General features: G+C 42.2%; 1 protein-coding gene across 1 annotated transcript; it reads right to left on the bottom strand.

Annotated features, from left to right (window-relative positions):
* Positions 1 to 7,552: 7,552 nt before the first annotated feature.
* Positions 7,553 to 21,783, bottom strand: LOC146176194 (hemaphysalin-like). The gene is made up of 4 exons (XM_084580932.1): positions 21,661 to 21,783; positions 20,216 to 20,281; positions 15,450 to 15,635; positions 7,553 to 7,862 (listed from the first exon to the last, which is right to left on the bottom strand). The coding sequence occupies exons 1-4, from the start codon at positions 21,710 to 21,712 to the stop codon at positions 7,666 to 7,668; spliced, it is 501 nt and encodes a 166-aa protein (XP_084437058.1). The 5' UTR covers positions 21,713 to 21,783; the 3' UTR covers positions 7,553 to 7,665.
* Positions 21,784 to 22,480: the final 697 nt, after the last annotated feature.

Below are 22,480 nucleotides of genomic sequence, written 5' to 3' on the forward strand. Positions count from 1 at the left end.
AAGCACCATCCCCCGGAGGAGTTCGTAAGGTATGCAATGAATAATTCAAAAGTTTCTAAAATCGGGTATGTTTGAATATAGTAGTAAGACATATATTACAATGTAAAATAAGGAGAAAATAAAAATTGTGGACAGACGGATGAACACTTTAATGAGCACCCCTTGAACGCTTTAATTAGCACCTGTAGTAAAGCTGCAATTTGGGCGAGTTGGTTGCGCATTTTTTTATATAACGACACATGGTCACGGGACTAAGAAGGAAAAACACAGGGTGCTGAACTTGAGACTTGCGTGCTTACTGAGATTATGCCCCAAAATCCGGCACTACTGAAATTGTCATACTCTAGGACTTTAAGATGTTTCCGCTAAAGCCGCTGTGAATGTGACATGTCCATGCAAGCACCTCCAGATAAAAACCAGAAAGATATAGCATGCTTAGAGGGAAATCATTATCCACAATTTGTGCCCCAGATAAAAATATTGTTACCTGGTGACAAGCAAAGATACGGCTCAACAGGGTGACATGATGAACGAAGATTTAATGGCTGGCCTGGCGCGAGGGCTTCTCTTGCGCCACTGCCGATCTTCTTCTTCGCAACACTTCCCGAGGCCATCGAGCGATCGTCCCGATCGTTTTGTTGAAGTCGATGGCGACGTGATGGTGCAGATGTTCAAGAAAGATAGAAGAGAATGATGCTCTTGCCACCACGATGACGATGAACACGATGATGCTTGGGTGATCCGCCTCCCCTGGAGCTGTTCAACTATCCGCCACCAGAGTCCATGGGACCGATGGCTCGAGGTCGCGACGAGCGGCTAGGTGGCGGTTGCGTGTACATGTCCGGTCCCTTTGGGCCCTTCCGGTCCTTCGTCTCGGGTCTGGTTGGTCTGTCTGTTCTCCTTGTCTTCAGATCCGGGCTGGGGGCTGGGCGGTGGTAGTTGGTTGTGTCTTGGCAGGAAGGGCAGGGGTGAAGCTGCTAGGCGATGTCCCAAGGCCCTCGGTCGATGGTCCCGGCTTACAGATGGCGTCGATGCTCAAAGGCGAGGATGGGGATGACATACGCCGCACCTCTAACCAAAATGTTACGTGGTGACAAGCAAAGAGACGGCATTACATGGTGACAGGATGAACGATGATTTAATGTCTGGCCTAGCGAGAGGGCTTCTCTCGCGCCACGGCCGATCTTCGTCTTCGCAACAACATGTGAAGCACAAAAGGGCGCCGCTACGGTAAACAAAGCAACACACGACACTGCTTCCCAAACTACATAGTGGAGTGTGGTAAAAACTGAAATTCCTGTGGCGGCACTTTGTCTCCAAAGCCGAGTGAGCAGATATTTAAGGCTAAACCTTCAACTCTGAGGAGTACCAAGACAAAATAACGTGCAATGTGATCATTTGGTTTGTGGTTTAGCGTAGCCTAAGGCAGGCTCAGTCGTCTAGTCTGGCTCACACTGACTTGGCCGATGGTTGCAATGAAAAAAGTGTTTTCACACATCACGCCAGGCCTCTGAGTTTGTTCGGGCTCGTCTATGGCACGCGCGGCTTAATGCGTGGAAGGGGTTAGGTGTTTGGACTATAAACAGTGAATCGTCTCCTCATCAATATCATGTGGCGTATGTTAAGACGAAAGCCTTCCTTGTCTCAGTGTGAAAATATCCCGCTAACTAGATTTGTTCGCGACATTCTGCGAGATGTGTTCGCGAGGCATCGCAACAGGTTCTGACGACGACATAATTTTCACGATCAGGACGTCGCAATAGATCCTAGCGTCGACATAATTTCCCCTTCGGGTAATTAGGCTTCTATTTTTTGCATGTCGAAGATAGCAATCCTGAGATGCCGATGTTACCGACGAAGAAAGCAAAGTAAGGAAATAAATAAAATTATAATAAGTACAATCACGCAAAATAGAAGTAGAATGAAAAATGTAGACGGAAAAGGCGTCCCTTATTTCAAAAGGTCAAAAAGGAGAACACCACAAAGAGAAGGGGTAGGAGGGAAGAAGGAGGCAAGGGTGTCGTTCTTATGCTCTTAAGTGACGAAGTTGAGTGCAATCGTGTAATTTTTTTACTTCATCAACCATCTGAGATTGCCCAGAATACTTTCCAATGCCCCAATGACTGTAGACTTGTATGTATTTTCCGAATTTCTGTAAGCAGCCGTGTGGTAGTGGTTACTAAAAAACCACTATGAGCTTCGGAACTCTTATAGCAGTGTGCTGTTAATTTCGAGTGTACGCTGAGTTCTTGACTATCACTGGTACCTTTGTGCTACCCTTGTCTTCGTTTTCTGTGCTTTGTTGAGCTGTATTATTGCCATTATTATCAGCCGTGCTTCTTGAAACTTGTTTTCTATATTTACGAAAATGTGGTAGTTTTCGTTAGAGAAAAAAAACGAAACAGTTCGGCGTGGAGTAGTCAGTCACACATTTGGCTGGATGTGCCAACGATCGCAGTGCGAATCTTGGCACTTACACGAATGCATTTCTTTTTCATAATTATCGCCGTCATTTTACATCTCTGCATATTGTTTGTAGTCCGGGCAGACATTTTTTTAGAAACCAGGGCCGCCGCTGAATACACCGCGATCCTATTTAGCTCCCAGCAGTTTCGTTTGTGTTCATTCTATAAAATAAACAGGCATACCGAATACTTTACAACAATTGTACAGTAATTTTCACGTGTGGAAGGAGGAGCCCTCGACCTTTACTTTATTTCTTTTAAATTATTTTGCTCTTAAAACTCGATGGCATTGCATAAGGAATGGCTACAGTTGGGGTAAATACACTCATGATGAAGGCAGGCACTATGAACAAAAACACTACAGATTATAAAGAAGAATTATCGATAATAAAGAGCATTAAAATATACGTTTATTTAAAAATGTGATGAAGCGGGTTAGACGACACTGGATCGCTTTGAGTTCGTCGGTGAGGTAGACTTGAGATGGGTGCTACATGGATGATGCAAAATCTATAGTTTCGGACGGACGAACGTTCATGAAGACTTTGAAGATGAGGATCGTTAGCTTTTCTTTGTCCTAAATGAAACGACGAGTACGCATTGTAACTGGTGATGACAGTATGAAATAGCAAAAATATGGCAGCTGCAAGACGCCGTTCTGCGCGGATCGTGATATCTCGTATAATGCGTTTCACGAGTGGTTCTCAAGCCTTGGAGATGATGGGCGCTGAAACCGAGTCTCCGGTATATGCAAGCAGCTGCTGATCCGACATTCAGATATGCCTAGTGTCAACGCTTTTATAATGGTTGATTCCATATACATGAAGGGGATGTTTCTATCTGGTGTGGGTTTTACGCCATTTCAGTTAGGAATAAAGGCAGGTTCTGTCTTGTCGACAGAGCAGAGGAGGCGTCATTTTGTGAATGAGCATAGCGTTGTAACGCGATAGCATTGAAGGCCTCTCATTCCACAAAATTTGGCGTTGTGGGCGTTGTGAACGAAAAAAACCACCAACATACCTTTCGAGGGCGTTACTTTGCAGGTGACATGGCCCGGAATTGATAAGCTGGCTGGTTTTGGGACGTCACGAAATCATATGGCATTATGTCGGCAGGCGACGTCAGCTCAGGAAGCCAATCAGAAAACAGAGATGGGAAACAATCCACTGGGTTCCCTGGACCTCCAGTCGTACACGCTGTCCAGAGAGCACGCAGCTAGGTTCGTAAAGCTTGACTAAACCGGGGCTTCATATCGGATTCTCTTCGATTTAATGTGGTAGCTCACGACTGTTTACTTAACTTCTGCATAACAGACATGCCGTTTAAGTCGTTTGTAGTCAAGCGAATAAGAAAGTGTTTGCAAGTGGACGAGGATCCGTGAGAGGAGGCGATAACAAAGTCAACAACTCGCCCGTGTCATGCTCTAATAGGCGGAATTGAAGGGTCCCCCATTATTTTGTAGGGCGCCTTGCTTTTTGCTGTCTGCGATAGTCAGATATTGAGGTATTCGGCCCATGCGAATTCGACGGGGCCACTACCAGAGGAGTTACGTTTACGTAAATTATTAGTAATCCACGCTGGTCATCCGCGATCCGGCTTGTCTGTCCCAATACAGCTAAAATGCGGCTTCTCAAATTCCACATGGTTCTTCTAATCTGTTCGGACAAAGTTAGCCTGCATTCTACAGGCTCCACCACCATCAACGCTGTATTCAGCTATGAATGGCACGAATGGCGTTGGAGCGAAGACTTCGTTTACTCTTTTCTTCCTTTCCTTTTATGTTACTGCCTGCATTGCTTCTTCAGGCAAACTTCTTCCGGCGGACTCACCGGTTTTACTTTCTTTCAGTTTCTTTAAGAAACAATAATTAAGGTAAGTTGTCAGCAAACGTGGTTCGAAACCGTACCACGAACCGGTTCGGAATATTTCATCGGAATTTTTTCGTTTCGGGTTCAGTTTCAAGTTGGCGGAAAAAAAATTGAGGTTTGGTTCAATTCCGAGCGAACATTGTTGTTCGGTTCGTTTCCGGTTTAACATCCTGGTATAAATAGTTCAGAGAATCAGATGAACAGCTATCCGCTTTATATCTGCCATGTACTGTCGAACTGTGTCAGTAATGAAACTACCGGAGCAGAATTTAATCCCAACTCTACAGTCCCAGCGGCAATTCCTGCGATTGAAATTCTCTATTTATTATTAAACAGAAAGTAACATTAAGACTGTCGCTACCTGAACTCGACATACTAGACACTGTCACCCTTCTCTTTGTGCAGACAATCGCTAATTGGTTTAGTTTGGTTTGTGGGGTTTAACGTCCCAAAGCGACTCATGCTATGAGAGACGACGTAGTGGAAGACACCTGAAGGTTCGACGACCTGAGGTTCTTTACCGTGCACTGACACCGCACAGCACACAAGCGCCTTGCTTTTCCCCTGTATCGAAAAGTGGCCGCCGAGGCCGCGATTCAATCGCGTATCCTTGAGAACGCTACTCGAGCGCCGTCCCGGCGGGCCAATAAGTGATTTAAAGAGTAAATTAGCAGGCTAGGTTAGATCTCTTAATGGCAGAAGTGGCAATCTTTAACGCTCCCTTTTTATGTTTTGATTAATCTTAAGGTATTGGTGTAAATTTTTATCCGCTTCTTTTGATTCACTATTCCTGCTTGTGCTTTTCGGGCCGAAAGTACGTCATAAATAATGAAATAAAATAAAACAAGCATACATGACATCAAGAATTGAACAACATGAAAAAAAAAAAGATTGGTTAGAAGCGGCGCTATCTATTGCCTTGTATACCTTAGCTGCAGCAGGAGGAATGACATGACAGAAGAGAAGAAGCAAAAAAAAAAATCACAGCAAGGGAGACAGCGAAAGGTTATAGGCCGAGATATATGCATGCAACTGTCTTCATGACCATATTTTCAATGAAAACAGATATTGTAAAGGAGGCAGCGTAGCGCTGTCTTAAATTTGGTCACCGCTGTAGGGGTACAGGCAGAAGTAAACGGAGCACGTTTCTGGCTTTATGAATATGCAATACGTATAAAAGTGACAACAGGGATATGTGCAGGTTTTAGTAGCCGCTAGTTCACACTCGTATGAACAAACAAGTTTCTTTAAGAGAACAGGCGATCATCTTGAGAAAGAAAAAATGTGCTCCTGTTTATGTATGTCCTCAACTACACGTAAGCGCTCAGTTTGAAATATAAACTCATACATGATTATACACACATTACACGCACGCACACGTTCTTTTTTTCTTTTTAAATGTCCTCGCATACACGGTCAATAATATTATCAAACACGTAAGTTTCACAGGACTAAAAATAGTCAACTTTTATACACTTGCATGACCGCAGAGGATAATTGTTTATTTTGTGGTGTGATTGCCACAAATATCTGATTTTTAGCATTCCAAACGTTCACATGAGCTATCGCACATGCCATGCATGTGCAGCTCTGAATTTGCTTTTCACAGTCAGGAATACGGACGAAAGCGTGATCACAATTTCAACCCAAACCCTGATTTCAAGTAGAAACGTTTTAAGCACGCAGGCATCATGGTGGGTGATTGGCAAGGCGGTATCTTTGTCCTTGTGGATATCTAATATCTGGGCTCAGTTGCAAATCCATGGCAGTGAATTTTGCAGCCAATGCATTCAAAAATCGTCATTTTATCACTGCACATCAAGCCTTCTGAATTCACACTGCCAGGTTAGCAGCAAGGCTGAGTTAAAGACTTTCCAGGATGTTGACATAACTCTTTCATTTGTCATACTGGCATCTGGTATTTTATTAATACGCGGTTGGGACCCTGTTATGAAACCCGGATAGTAATTCCTCCATTATATTTCCTTTTGTTGCACCATCTTAGAAGTTTTCACCAAAGAGCAACAATGAGCAGTGGCCCGTTTTTTATTGGGAAGGAGTATAAGGGGTCACAATTCACCAAATACTTTTGTCACAGTGACGGAGCAGTGTCTTGCCGCGACGGAGCACATGTTTAATGCATTAAAGAAAAAAAATGATCACACGAGTTACAAGGCGGAGTGTTACGCATGACGAAGGAGCGGAACGATCATCAACGGCTGCAGATGACGACATTGAACGCGCCCGTGACATGATTCTGTTAGACGGACATGGCAATAATAGTCAATTGACACGTAGTCTGCAAATCAGCCATAGTTCTGCCCACCAAATCATTCACAACAATCTTCATTTTCATAAAGTCTGTGCAAGATTGATCGCAAAACAACTCTTAAGGCACGGTACATGCGTGCCTTGCTGCTCAGCCGAAAACCTTTCGTTATGTAGGCATCAGGAAGATTGTGCAACGATGGACCTGGTGCATTGAAATAAGGGGACTTTGTAGAAAAATGACGTTAAGTTAAGGTTCCTAAGCAAAGAGGCTTGTTGGGTGAGTTGGTTGGACATTAAGTAAAAACAGCGCTGGAAACATGGATAGATAGAAAGACAAACACACATTGCTCAGCGCATTGCGTGTTTGTCTTTCTATCTGTCCTTTTTTCCAGCGCTGTTTTAAAAGTAATGTTCCTATTTGCATTGCAATAAGGTAAAATGTACATTTCGGATATTTTGTTCCTCATCCTCGTACATCATGCCGTATATTCAGCTGCGCTAATAAAGGTAAGCAACAGTGTAAATTAAACTTGCAATCAGCCTATATATTGCTATCCCGCAAAAGCCCTACCCTGCAAATATTACATCAGCACTAGCATTTCAGCAGCGGCGGAGCTTGTTTAGTAACTGTTCGTCACGAATGGGTGGGTAGTCGCTAATATCGTACAGCCAAATTTTTAAATCCCAGAAACCGAATAAAATGTATTCATACATAGCATATGAATAAAGCATAGCATAGAAATAAAAAGCCATACCTATGCTGCAGTATAAATTATGTGGTCGTATTGTCCACTAGGGGCTTAGTGTGCTTGGTGTAATTAAGAATTAAGCGTCCTTGCTCTTTTTTTTTGTTGTTGGGCATCGCTGAAGCTTATAGCCATTAAGGCTATTCAGAACAAAAAATCAAATCTTCTTTGATGCTTCAATTTCCCAGCTGAGACATTATTTCAAAAATTAGATTTATAATGCACTTACAGCTTTATTTATTACCCATAAAGACGTCTTTCACGATTCTGGCGTAGAGAAAAATGTAATCATGCGAGAAGTATTTAATATAACGTTTAATGATTCGGCATGCATTCAGCTTGACACTGCTCTGGTGTCTGAAACCTGTTGTCTTCAGGCCAATATGCAGTTTTCTTGAAAACCGTAATCTTCCTTGCAGGCTTGCACAAATCAGAATCAGCGTCATAAATGTACGACTGAGCTCCGACAAGTGGCACACCAGTACCTTTTTTCAGGAGGCAAAGCGAACGATCTGCAATAAAAAGGAGAGTGGAAGTCATTTTTACTTGACTAGGGCTTAGCCATATAAGATGTTGTACTTAATTGTATGCATTTTAACGGCATTTGTCGGAAAGGGCGATGTGGAGTGCACATGAGCTATCGACCACCCTTTGTTTTAGACGAATGTAGCATATTTTATACAATAAATAGAGCACTTTTATACATTAGCTGCTGAACGCCGTATATGACATTTTTTAAGATACTTCTTGGAGCACGTCCTCCATCATTTTGACAATTACCGATTTTCAAGCCTGAAATACTATTATTTATTTGTGTTTTTGATGCAAGTGCACCATCTAAATAAATACTAAAGTCTGTTGACACATAGACTATGACTGAGATTAGCTCCGTTATTTGAATGCTAAATGAGTGTTTGATAAATATTTATTTGTGTCCCAATTAAAACGTCCTTCTCTAATATCAGAGCCATAAACTTGATTTAGACCAATAAGTACATTTCAAAAAAATTCAGAACACCTTCCCAAAATGTAAACGATTTCAGTGCTCAAAGAAAATGCAAACTTTCAACAGCGTATCTCTCAGTGAACTCCAAAGATCTCTATCTGGCCAGCGTTGATTTCGAATAATTTGTAAAAAACACTTATCCCCCTGCAAGCGCCTAATAAAAAGCAATGTTCTGTTGAGCAATGCAGAACTGTACACATATTGAATAGTGGTCAGAGATAATTGCTTGGACACCCTAGTCTCCATTGAAGCTTTCTCAGATTTTAGGAGGAACAGAAATGATTAACTACACTTCGCAGGTTGTAGGCAGTGAAACTTGAAGGAGAAAAGATCTATTTCATATTGAAATGCTAAGCGCGTAAATATAGGCTGGTTTCCTGCGAATTACAATTTAATACACGGACTATAGTCTCTAAATATAATATACTCCGGTTTCGGCGCGCACATGCTATGCGGTCATTAAGCAGTTGAGCCCGTGCAAAGATCATTATACCACTGCTATATATCTGCTTATCAAGAGCCCATGCCTGCATATGCGCACGCCAAACGTCGTGAAAGAGTCAAAAATCCCTTGTAGAATTTCTTCTCGAGTAGATAGGTTGCAAGGCCGAACATAGAATAAGGTTTTGCAGAAATGTAACCTTCCGCACTATAGTCACGTGTCGCCGGGACAGGCCGCCAAGCATATATAAAGATTGCTTAGTGCGAAACAAAGATTACTACTTGGCATTGATAATGATATGAAAGCGGTTTAGAAAAGGGGGTAAAGAGGTAGAAACATATACTCCCACCATCGCAGTACGGCCAGGACGCAGCACGGCAGTCTGGTGTTTTGTTCAGGGTTTCTTTTATGTTGTCTTATGGAGACTTCGTCATCCTTCAACCCTTTCCATAGGTATTTCATAAATGCGGCTTCTCGCCTTTGCCATTGAAGAAATCTTCGTCTCCTTAGTGTAACTGAGTAGTAGACTTAAGAGAGAATTTTTTATTTGAATGTGTGGTCAACGTGTTTTAAGATATTTGTGTTTTTACGCTGAACTGCAAGATCTTTACTAGTCCGGCCTCCAAACGCTTTTGCGATGCCTGCCTCTCAATTACTTTATTTCTGGCGTCAAGAATAGACGTATAATAACATTCTAGAATATTTCATTTATCTTGTTTTCGAGTATTTCATGATTTTATATTTCACTATTCATGATTTCCGTTTTGCTCTTTGCCAAATTGTTCTTTAGTTATTTCCTAGTTTAGCCTTATATGATATCATCTCTACGCAGTAAAAGATGGCCGAAACCTAATGCGTGTCAGTCGTACTTACGCTGTAGGTGGGTACTTATGCAAACTATGTTGATACAGTATGAACCTTTCTTATATTTAAATTGCTTGCGATATATCATGGTTCATCAAAATCTAAGCTGCCGTATCCTAACAGGTTTACTCATTGCTATATGTATGCGCGTGGTCTCAATTATTGCCATAATTATTTAATTATTTGATTTGTTTGATTATTGTTCTCTCTGTTTGCAATGATAGCTTTGTTAGTGGAAGATGCATTGCTGTTCTGTTATTCGCTGCTGCCCCAGTCAATTTATGGACTGCTTCATATCCATTTATTCTTACAAGCACTTCCATGCAAAGTATTACACATTTCAGCATTCAGGTAACGTTATTAGTTCATGCTAAAATCCTCAATATATTATGCTTAAAACATAAACTATATGAAACATTTCTGGTTCCTTAGGTTTTAATGGCTTTCAGTATGGATAGGCCATCAGTGAAGATTCGGAATTTGTATTATTTTTAACATGTATTTACCATATTGACTTGCTTATGGCCGTTACATCTGCCTCATACTTAATGCTTCTTTAAGGCAGCTTGTTGTTTTTCATACTGATGTACCACGTATAATCATTTATTATATCGAGTTTGCTTTATATGTTGCATCTACTAGGTCGGAATAAAATGTATAATCCACTAATTGTTTGGTATTTTCGTTTTAATTGAAAATAGGCATCTCGCTGACATGCTAACCTCCGGCCAGAGGGGGCTATACAAATACGACAGGACAACCTCTCTCCCTTTCTCTATGACAGCAGTTGATTTCACTTTCAGCTATTAATTACGTTGCCGGTGTGTTAGTAGTAATAATGAACCTTTTGTTAGATGAACCTCTATACGTTTTGCGATCAGGATAGGTCGGGTTCTTTGACCAAGTTTAATTTATTTACAGTTATGACTAAAACAATACTTTATACTGGGCCGTATCAGCCTCGGAGCCCGCAAGCAGCCTGGCACCGACGACAAAGTCGCTTGCAGTCGCTCGAGCTGGGTGCTTGGTTTAAGTGTCGCCGTCACCTCACTTGCTGCGCTGCCCTGAACTCAAGGAACTGCTGTCGACACCCTTGACCCTCAAGGCGTTCCTGAGGTCGTGACATCTGGTAGAGTTGCTGGGTGCAATCCATACCGAATAGTGCGCCGAATCGGGAATTTACATTATGAGGTGGTTCCCAACGGAGCAGGACCATCGCGCGCACATCCGCGCCCTGAGATCATTCATGTAGTCCACCTGAAGCATTATTAAGAAAGAGCGGACCCCTCACCCATTGTCTCTGCCTTTACGTGCTACCACCTGTGCTAGACTGTTGCTCCACGTATATCGTCGATGCTTTCTCCCACGGGTAGGGTAACGTCCCGCGTAAGCCTCGGAGCCCCCAAGCAGCCTGGAAACGATGCCAAAGTCGCTTGCACTCGCTCGAGGTGGGTGTTTGGTGCCGCCTCAGTTGCTGCCCTGACCTGAATTCAAGGAACTGCTGTCGACGCGCTTGACCCCCAAGGCGTTCTGAGGTTGTGAAAATATTACCCGTTTTACATGTGAGAGACAGGGCGCAAGTTGTATACAGGCATTGTGGAGCTTCCGCATTGACATTTTTGTGTTGTGAAAGCTTCTGACTCAAAGAAGCGTTACACATATACAATAAGTCCTAACTACGAGGCGGGGTAATATTCATGCAATTAAACTTCCCATTGGTGCACCACTGTTCGTGACGGCGTTGAAATAAGATTAGCAGGGTAGCTTCTTACCCGCTTTTTACTGTTATTGACTGCTTTTTAAAATGAACAGCTACCATGAACAAGTGAAGGCAGTCGTTTCGCGACCATTGTTGCAGGAATGGGGCCAGCTCTGTTATATTTGTTAAGCAGACCGATGATGCATATATTCTGTTTACTGTGCGCGCCACCCCAGCGTCGAGTGCTCACAATATATTACCAAGGGCTTTATTGTAAAAACATTTCGTTGTCTTTTTGGGACCTGCTTTGTCTTCTTGCATGGTGCACTTTTGTTGAGATATATAGCCGCGCCTTTCAATCGCCCTTATTATTGGCAGTAGCAACAGCCCACTGGCGACGGGACCTCGACGTTGGCTTCATGACGCAACCTAGACGTTGACTGCGTGACGCAGGGAATGGTTAGTGGGTGCTTGCCCCGACTGCCGATGGCTATCACGGACGTTAGAACACACTGTACATTGATTTATCTCACTGGCCGCTCACTGCTTTCGTGTGATGCATTAGTCATGCTGACTTTCAGACAAACAGAAACAAAAATAGACAATTGACTCATAGAGAATACGGTTAAGGGCAATTAGGACCAGTGAAAAAGTTACACTTACGAATCGTTATTCTAGAGTGCTAACGTGCATTTTTGCTAACATGCAAATTTTGACCTATATTTAGGAATGACTGCTATTTACGTGACCGCATTCACAGGTACTGCCGGCAGCAATGGTATGTCGGATGTGTGTTTCGACCCATTCCGACCTATATTAAAACTTTTGACCTATATTTAGGAATGACTGCTATTTACGTGACCGCATTCACAGGTACTGCCGGCAGCAATGGTATGTCGGATGTGTGTTTCGACAAAACCAAAAATAGACATTTGATCCATACAAAATACGGTTAAGGGCAATTAGGACCAGTGAAAAATTAGGACCGCATTCACAGGTACTGCCGGCAGCAATGGTATGTCGGATGTGTGTTCTTCACAGAACAATAGATTACAGAGGTTCCGCTGACTAAGTGGACAACAACAGCCAACAGTAGCACCATTTCATTATTGCCAAATGTAAGGTCATGTTCAGTTTCTGAAGGCACTTTGTCTACCAACAAATTGTTTGGAGCAATCACGAAATGTAAGACGGAAAGAAATGGAACTGGAGCATCTTATAGCCACTCACACATCACAGCTCTTATTCTGATCCTGTGTTATGTTCTGCCTTCGGCTTTTAATGTCTTATTAATTCAAACAACTAAGTAAAAAAGGGAACACACGGGTCAATATTTTGCTAGCCGTGGTGTTTGCCAGCACCTTAACCGGCGGAAATGAAAGGCACCCGGAAAACATAAAAGGTGAATTATAGAGGGAAGAAATGATAAAGGTAATTGTAGTAGTGCACAAAACTGTATTGACAAACATCACCCACAATGTATTGCCGTGCAACCAAGAGATGGTTCTTCAGCAATATTTTTCTGCTCTTGAGAGCTGTTACTACAGAGGAGACCACCACAGTTGCAGCTAGATGGAAGTTCTAAGAGGTTTTTCGGCTATTCATGACGCTTTTCGGAAGACAGACTACATAGGGAGTACGAATTCGGCTTAGCACGTCTTGGCACCCACGCAGCTCGCACTGCGCCTGCACATACCATGGATGAAGACCAACCACATCCTATGCGCATCATCCTTCGTGAAAGGTACAAAGCTGCCCCAAGGCTCGATAATTATGTATGTATATGCCAGCATTGACCGATGTGAAACGACAACTGCCATTCATTGTCCTTGTAAGCCGGTGCTTAATCGGACATCTAGATAGCAATTTGCAGAAGCTCCTTCTACGTTTTGTGCTAAGCAATCGGCTGTCTAAGACCCGCTTCGTTCTCTATCCGTCATAACATTACTACTTACCGCCAAAAATTGCCATCCGCACCGACTCCCTTCAGTCAACACGTCTGTTCCGACGCGTTAGTCGCAGTCCAGAAATCTGCCAGAATATACATCGCCTAGCGGTTCGCATCTCGCAAACCGGTCGAATTGAGTGGGTCTCGCGTGATCTACTCAGTTCGGAAAGCTCTGCAGATTCTGCAACGCGCCAGGCGACTCTACCTTCACCAATGACACGTTTTCTCAGTATGGATGATGCCACACTGCTTCTCACAAGATAGGAGCACCTCCGGCGCCGCACACGTGCTTTTGTCCCACCGTGTGCGGTAACCCTCTTCAGTGGTCTTACCCGCACTGAGGAGGTGACGCTATGAAGTATCCGGGCCGAGTTTGCCTCACACCTGCTGTAATACGAACATGGCCTCAATACCAATATCTATATCAATGTCCAGGATATCCTGTCTGCAAATCCGAAAATATTGAGGCAGATATTCACCACTTGTTCCACTTGTTGTGGGTTGGCCCGGCACTGAAGCTTACGAGAATTCTGCACCTGACGGTAGTGGTTCTTTCGCTGAATAATCCATCTTCGTAGATTTCTTGGACGCAAGGACCTTATCACCGGTCTCTCTTGAACTTTATTAGATCAGCCAACCGTTTTTTTTTTTCATTTATTAACCCTTTTAATTTCCTTTTTACATATTTCTTTATGCCGTGAGGCAATAAACATAGTTATTAAGAAGCAGCAGAGGGGTGGCCATAGACACCTTAGGTACTTCATCTTCCCGGTGGAAAAGGTCTACTCTAGAATCCTCTCCATTTAGTGAAGGTAAATTTACCGTTTTCAGTTTCTTAATCTCTTCGTTGGTCCCTGTTGTAACACACCGATACAGGTATATTCATCTTGATAATACAGAAGCAAGCATAGGATCACCAGCGTCGTTGATGACCGGGGAATATATGTGTGACTTTACGAGAGCCTTTTTAAAAGAGGCTGTACTACAACCGGTATAGTTTGTAATGCGATGGCCTACTGTAGCAGTATGATGTGATTGTCTTCGTACCATCTTCTTTTACCCTAAGTAATGCTGTGGACACTATTTTTAACTATATCTTCTGAATAATGTGCAGTACTACAATGTTTACCAATAGAATTAAAGTTTGCAGAGAGAGAGATGAGTTCTCAACAAGCGAAAATAGGCGCAGAAAATGTGAATAGAAGCAGGATGTCCACCTTTATCGACCTTTATCGTCTAACCTACAATTTATCATATATTCTACGCAAATGACAAGTAATTTTTTCACAAAGCCTAATTCGTCCTCTGGCCTCTGGCTAAGTAAGATTATTCGTTAAATTTCTGTTCAAGAGCAAGATTGCCTGTTTATCACTGAATTTTACAGCAATTTATTTGGGGACCAACACGTAATAAAACACCAATACCTTTTACACCTGGGGAAAACAAGGCTGTCTACCTGAACCCATTACACACTCATTACTCGTAAAGTATGTAACAGAACTATCCACAACTGGCATTCATAAAAAGCAACATGATTAAAACTTACCGTGCAGCATTAGGATTAAGTATATATTGTAGCACTTTAAATAAACAGAACAACCAACGAACTGAAGAACCTGCTAGAATTCTACAGAATCACCTAGGCTTTTCATGTGACCTCTTTTTAGACGCAGGAAATCAGCCAAGAATCGTATATCACGGCAATTTAGCATGCTATGTGAATACAGAATAAGAAATTGTTTTCCAAACACTCCTCTATAATGCTACAAGAAGCTCACCTCTGCTGAGCACAAAGCTTAACCTGCTTCTCTATTACTCGAACACTATTTTATGAATTAGACAAATATATTTCACAACCACAGCAGTCATTCATTGCCATATACCCATGCAGGCACCCTAAGGAACTGCAACGCACTCAACAATCTCCACTTTTCTCCCTTCTTCAATTTGATTACTCGCTTTTGATGACGTTTTCATCTGTACAAAAACTATCCAAAGCAATCTCATATTTTGTGCCACCCAGTGGACAATTCTTAATGGTATGTTATCTTTCTGTTTGTAATTTTATAATGCATTTGAGAAAAGAAGGTGCGAAACCTTTCTTTACGACGATAGGGACAAAAACTTCAGCACGACTTACTAAAGCAGGTCTCTAGGCATTCTTTCCTTGATGCGAAGTTGTTTACATTTCCGCCGGCGCACTTGTACGAGACGAACGCTTCGCACTTCTTTGTTAGGTGATTAAAACCGTAACGCACACCAAAGGGCGAATTACAGGCTCCTCCGGTGGGAATAATTCTCAATTCACATCGATGCTCTTCAAGAGCTGTAAAAAAAGAAATAACCAACAATAACCAGAGATTTTACATATAATTGCCCCCTAAAATCAACAAACCTCAAACAATTTAAAATACCCATATGGCATATGGCTGAAACAATTTTCGTCTTGCTTGGCTGCTACATTTTGTGTGTATTTATTTATTATTTATAAAATGCTACATGTATTTGGCAGCCAAAGCAGAAGAGGCCTACAATTAATTATACAAATTTAGTAGAAAAGTACACGTAAAATGATGAACACAGAAGAAAATATCAACGCAGTCTTCGAGTACAAACCAGGTTTCTCTAACGCAAATAAGGAAAGTCTGAAATAATGAAAATAAAGAATGCTAGGAATATATATGTAGCGCTGAAACATGAGTACAGTTTCAACGAATCAAAGAAACAACACTACAAAAACCAACAATGTCAACCATTCAATTGTTCAAATGAATCAACATAGGTTAGTGCCGACTGAGGTAAATTGTTCGAATCTGTTTAAGTGCGTGGAAAAATGGAATGTTTATAAACGTTAGTTCTGGCATTATATAGGGTTAAGGAGTCAGCATGATGATGTGTTCAGTGTGCTGCCAATGGCGTTGCATCAGGAGCGAGGACAACATAATTTTAAAAAGGAAAGGAAATTTTAGCAGATAGATTTTTCTTCTGCGTTCAAGTGCCGAACACCTAGCTGTTTTATTGGGTCAGTCGGGGATTCACACAAGCGGTATTTTGAGAAAATAAACCTGACAGCTTTATGTTGAATTTTTTCTATGCATGAATATATTACCTTCAGTGTAATGTTGTAATGGTAGCATACTATGCACGAGCTTTCCAGTTTTGGTGTAATTAGTGAACTTAAGGCTAAACGTTTATTTTCTGCCCGAGTTTGTTTTGCTTTAGGCGTAGAAGGCAAAGCTTAAGAAAGGCTAAAAATGCAAACTGCAGTAGGGATCCTAGAGGTATTGGGATAGGGAAGACAGGACTTGCTTCTAATACCTGAACGTCTTTAGTAAGCGATGATATAGACAAGGAAGCGGTAGGTTTCGTATTTGCCTCCGTGGAATTGCTGCAAGTTTAGCCGGGATTTGTTCTCGGGAAAGGAATTCACAGGGGAATAAAAATACAAAAGCAGCTAAATGCCTGAACAATATCTGGCACTCTTCATCAAATTATGTTATCTTAAGGGTCTTCTTCACACTGCCAGGATTCCTTTCCCTATCTTTTATCCTTCGCTTTTTTGTCGTTCTGCTTCTCGGTCTCTTTTCTGGTACGGTTTCAGATACTACACATGATGCCCATGAATCAAAACCGCATACCAGCACTGCACCGCTACGTCTTCACCTCACTACACCTCGTCATGATAAATTATTGACCGCCGCTACTTCGACACCTTGAGAAAACATAATGCACCGGGATTTACCTGTGGCATTGATACCAGTGTTGCGGCATGTAAAGCATACGAGAGATTTTGCATTCTTACCAAGGGTTACTTACAAGGAAATACAACGTATTTTGTTAAATGATTGATCTGGGTGACTTTACAGATCATATGTAGAAAGAGACGAGTAAAGGATTCTGGAATGACATATTTTCAATGTGAGGCAACTTTGACACATTGTACTATATTGTTATCCACTAAGTTACTGGGACAATCTAAGCTTCTTATCAGTGGAAAACTTGTCCATTGAAAGTTCGTGCTGCGTTCACAAGCAAACTAGGCAGCCTTAACAAGACCAAGGGTTGAGTTTTTAAATAATCTAAACATCAATGCAATATTTGAAATTGTTTCATTTTTTCCAAAATACAGTAAAAAACTGCATATAATATGAATCGGCATTTAATGGGATGTGCAATTTTGATATAGCAAAAAAAAAAAAAATGCTTCTGTCCGCATATAATGCGAGCGAGGAATTTTAAGTAAAATTATTTATTTGCACTACACTTCGCAGTCGCCTTACAAGGCGTACCCGCCGCGTCCAACGTAACCCTGCACCAGGCAGCGAATAGTACCACGAACCTTCATATGCTTGTGGCGGTTCGCTCCCCTTCTCGCGCCGACACGCTAGATCGGAGAATTGCACACACCGTGAGAAGAGAAGCTCACATTCGCCCCGGCAATCGCTGAAGCCGCATGGTGCTCAGTTTATTCTAAAACAAATAGGCCGCTTTCAGCACGGGCGCCTAACAGCAGCGCACTAGCTGACCACTAGCATGAGCTGCGCTCGTGCCTCATCGCGTCTAGCAGATGCCCGCAGGGGCGCGGCGTATGCGCGCAGGAAGTGTTCTCGGATTCAGAATTTTCACGATCGTCGTTGTCCGGTGTATCGTTTGCGAAGAGTCCGTTGCTAAAGACACCTTTATCATGCCCCTAAACGCGTTCGATATCCCGCATTTCTCGACGGCGCAACCGATCGCGCTCCTTGAAAAGGCTGGTTAAACTTCCGCGATTCGGCTGTAGCCAGCACGCCTGCAACTTTGAAGTGGTTCTTTCGCTATCGATACATCTGCGAGGTATGACCGACCTGCTTACGGTCTCATGTGCATCGTGGGCACCGTGGTCGCGAGGATAGTGGGGTCAGCGTGGTTAAACCGAAACCGCCGAAGCAGTCAGTCAGCCTATATGCCACCGCTAGATAGCACCTCCTCTGGCTGAAAGCCTTATGCTGATGGCGCTGATTAATAAACATGTCGGAACAACGAATTCAGGTTGAAATGTGTTCGGATGCGCATATAACATGAAGCAGAAGCCAGACATGATAAATTCGGCCATGAACCTCGTATTACAAGCGGCATTTTACGCTACTGGCACAAATGATCGGAGCTTCTATACTGTGCAGAATAAGTTCTCTTCTAAGTTTTCTCCTTCGTTATTAACGAGTAATAAGGCTCCTAAAAGAGATAAAATGGGGCGCGTCCATTACCAATGCTAGCAGAAACGTCGAAACCTTGCAAGGCAGCAAAGGCATAAATATATTGATGGCCATTAAGCATTACCTGAATATTACTCAAAGTGGCATTTAAAGAATTGTTCCCAGAAAATGTCCCAAGAGAAAATGTCCCAAGTTTACTGTGCTCATTTCCCCTCTTAAAATCTGCGACTGGCATGGATACTGCATGAAAAAACAGTGGGTGATTTTTCTTCTTTGTAGGGAAAGCTACACTAAGCTACCCTGTAGTATTCCGCCGGTGCCTGAAATAGTGCGGTGCCGGAAAGTGCGCCAGCTCGAGCCTGTCCTTTCATGTGGAAGGGTGACATCAGATCCAACCTGCCATGATATTTGAGTACACGTTGCCCCTTTGCCACGTCGACACGTTCATACGGCTTAGTTAAAGCTGGGATTTCTATGTTGGCTTGTAGCCTACATTATCGCGTCATCCCCTAAATGCAGAGCTTAAATGTGAACCATATAATTTTGTAGCAAAAGAGACACTACGCTATACGCTAGATACACTATACACTAGCATGCTCAATTGCTTCAGATCTTGGATGCGCGCGCAGCGTCCTAACGTTTCTAGTCACAACTTAGTTCTGACAAGCACAGGAGTGAAGGTTCTTCCGCACGCTCCTTAACAGTCTCGCCCCCTCTGCCACAACGTTTTACTCAGCCGTGACCTCCTCAAAAAGCCATTGATGAAACCTGCTTTCCCCTTGAACTACTTGGACACGAACTTAACATATACATATTTGTATTACTTTCTTCCAAGTCTTTTTTTTTAGATCAATGCTTTTTGTCCTTTTTCTTTTTTTTTTCGACTAATTGTCTAAGGGAAGGGCCCTCTAGCGATTCGCATGGCATGCTTCCGCCGCACACCGAAAGGTTAAATGAATCCCTCAGGCGCCGGAGCAACCACATGCGCTGGAGCGGCACCACATGCGCTGGCGCCTGAGAAGAAGAGGGCCTGGCACGTGCCGAAGAGAAGGAAGCAGCGCCGGAAGGCTCAGTACCTTCATCTTGGCCGGACGCTGCCACCACCGAATCTTCAGCTTCTCCACAATTAAGTGTGGCCGTAGCCGCCCCTGATCAGCGACTTCCATAGGTATTTCTTAAGCTTGTGAGAATCTTCATATGATAGAGATAAAGGTAATTTACTGAATAGCAGGCCATCATTTTTGTCTGCCATTATACAAAGGTAAAAAGGAAAGGAAAAGAAAGAGAGAGAGATGAAGTTGAAATTCAGAATGATAAAATATTACAAATAAATATTTGGAGCGGTCACATAAATAAAAAAGCTGCTTTCATATTGGGTGTAATTCCTCCCGTATAGAGGGGATATGGAACACATAAGTTAAGTCTCATCACACAAGGTACTTAAACGCCTGCAGATATATATTGTCTTTAAGACGAGCAGGAGCAATAATCACACCGAAAAAAGTGCCGGGGTGTGTGTGTGTGGGGGGGGGGGGGGGGGAGGGATGTTTTCAATTTAGCCGCGTCTATAACGGAATGAGGTGACATCGCTAATGGCTCCCATTTACCTGCTTCCTTTATAAATACTACTTTCTGGCATTAAAATTAACAACGGTGACCTAAATTGTACATAAGAATCGGAGCTTCAAAAAGCGCCGACTATTTTACTGCTTACCTCTCGACAAAACTTCACCGCTGGTGTTCCTGGCCACAGCACTTGAGGGGTGTTCTGCATATAGCCCTGAGAGAAGTAAGAGGTGTCAGTTACATTGCCTTACATTGCCTATGCAGAGGCAAATGTTGGATGAAAGGTGCCTTTTTAGGAGTGAAGCTAGCACATGAAAATTTTAGACCCACAAATTAATAGGCAAAATCATTTCTTAGTCATTATGCTTTCCCTCTTCTTGTTAGGCAGCACAAATAGCGAATATTATCAAACATTGATTTCTTCTCTGCCTTTCTTTACCTATTTATAAAAAGCCGTATATTTTGCCTCTACATTACAGCTATCGGTGATAGCAGGGCCAAACATCTACCGCATCTCAGATATTGTACCACATCTAAACTGCAAGGAATCAAGTCGGGGACGCAGTACAAGTTAAAATCAGTTTCCGCACAAGTTGCACTCGGTATTACAGCGCCCACCTGACAAGACAGCAGAAGTCGCAGAAATAAATGAAACCCATTGGTCACATAATGCAAATGAATTGCAATAGAGCATGACTGAGGTTCTACATCCGCAGTGTAACGAATAGGGTCATGGGGACACCAAATTAGCATGATGTAACTCCGCGGTGTGCTTTATAAAGAAATACTAACGATAAACGCTGTTACATACGATAAAAGGAGTAAAGCTGTGCTGAATGTGAGAAGATTCTCTTGATCGAGTGGAATGAAAACTTGTAAATGCATAAAGATTTATATTACATGTTATGTTATTACAACATGTTATTACAACGATTCATATCGAATTTACAAAAATATCAGAGTAATAGCAGCAACACATTCAGAGAGACCATGCAAGCAGTCTTAAGTGCCTGTGTCAAATCTTTGCAAAAGCGGCCTCTAAAACATCTTTTAATAAACGGTTTATGGAAGTAAGCTTTTGTATTTCGTCTGTAGGTCTGAAAACGCACAATATATATTTTTTTTGTAATGACGCCGGCGACTATCTACTACTCCTGCCCAAGTAAAAAAATTTGTATTACGGGTCTGGAAAAATGTGCTTCATGCTAAATGTTTGTTCTCTGTACGGGACCTGCAGGTAAACTATTGTCCTTATGTACTTATAAAGAGCGTTCCCAACAATGGTGTTGTTCACGGCAACGTAAGCCTTGCTGCAATATAGTACAGCGCAGTGTTTTCCGCGTTTTGAATGGCAAATGTGATGCGCGGTTAAACCTTAATGAGATTCAGAAAACTGATAGGAAAAAGGAATGCCTCTCTTTAAGTAACACGTTTAGCTCATGCCACTATGTAAAGGATATTTTTCATTAGCCGAGTTCATTATTTCATACTACAGACCAAGTTAGCGAAGCTTTCCTTGACAGAATTATCTGAAACCAGAAGGCTTCAGCTTAAGTCAGACTCATTTAAAAAGCCCTATGCAGGGCAACATACCTGATAGGCACGTCATCAAAGACAGAAGAACGGCGAACATTTCTAGCTGCATACTCCTCCTGGTGTCCCAAACGCTGCTTCTGTTTCAGCTCCTTTCTGCTATATATATACTGCTTACAATCATACATCCTAGATTCTGGAATTAAAAATGACACTTTCAGAAACTTTAAACACGCGCGTATGTACATCTTCTGGACGTATGTTTGATATTCATTGTGGCATTTTTATTTGCCCAAATGAAGCTCTGAATTAAAAATGTTAACAAGCATGGCACAAAGATAAGCCCTTAATAATTGAAATTACCACCTGAGCGTAGTGCTGTTTTTGGAGAGTTCAGGTTATTAGTAAACATTTAAATACTTGATCTTCTTTAAATATAACCTCGTGGTAAAATATTCGGAAGGATAATTAGGCTAACATCTCTGCTGGCTCCTGCTCACCTGTTCTTGGCGGAGCAATAAAGGTCTAAATAATTGGAACATTTTTTTTAGAAAGAGAAATAAAATCAACATAGAAATAGTTAATGCTCTCTTTCAGATCAGAAATGCACCTTAAGCAGTAGGATGCAAAAGTTGGGAGGTTTAAAGTGATATAACGCACGAATACAGGCAATCTTCACATAGAGTACGAAAACCAAAAACCATGATTGCAAAATATATTGACGAGCTGGTAAACCTTAGCAGGAGACTGGTGTGTGTATTTGTAATGTACAGGACAGCGACCATTGCAAAACTGATATTCAATGGCAAATGAGATAAAATATTTCGCTGAGAGTATATATATATAAAAGAACAATCCGGAAACTCTAGAGGACGTGAGA

Source organism: Amblyomma maculatum, chromosome 10, assembly GCF_055883805.1.
Source record: "Amblyomma maculatum isolate TAMU_Amacu chromosome 10, ASM5588380v1, whole genome shotgun sequence".
Lineage (NCBI taxonomy): Eukaryota > Metazoa > Arthropoda > Arachnida > Ixodida > Ixodidae > Amblyomma > Amblyomma maculatum.

Excerpts from the sequence above, each read along its gene's own strand:
- LOC146176194 (XM_084580932.1), bottom strand. The coding sequence starts at position 21,712 with ATGCAGCTAGAAATGTTCGCCGTTCTTCTGTCTTTGATGACGTGCCTA. Across the intron at positions 15,636-20,215 it reads CGGTGAAGTTTTGTCGAGAG|CTCTTGAAGAGCATCGATGT; the intron begins GTAAGCAGTAAA and ends CTTTTTTTACAG. Across the intron at positions 7,863-15,449 it reads ATGCCTAGAGACCTGCTTTA|ATCGTTCGCTTTGCCTCCTG; the intron begins GTAAGTCGTGCT and ends TTTTTATTGCAG.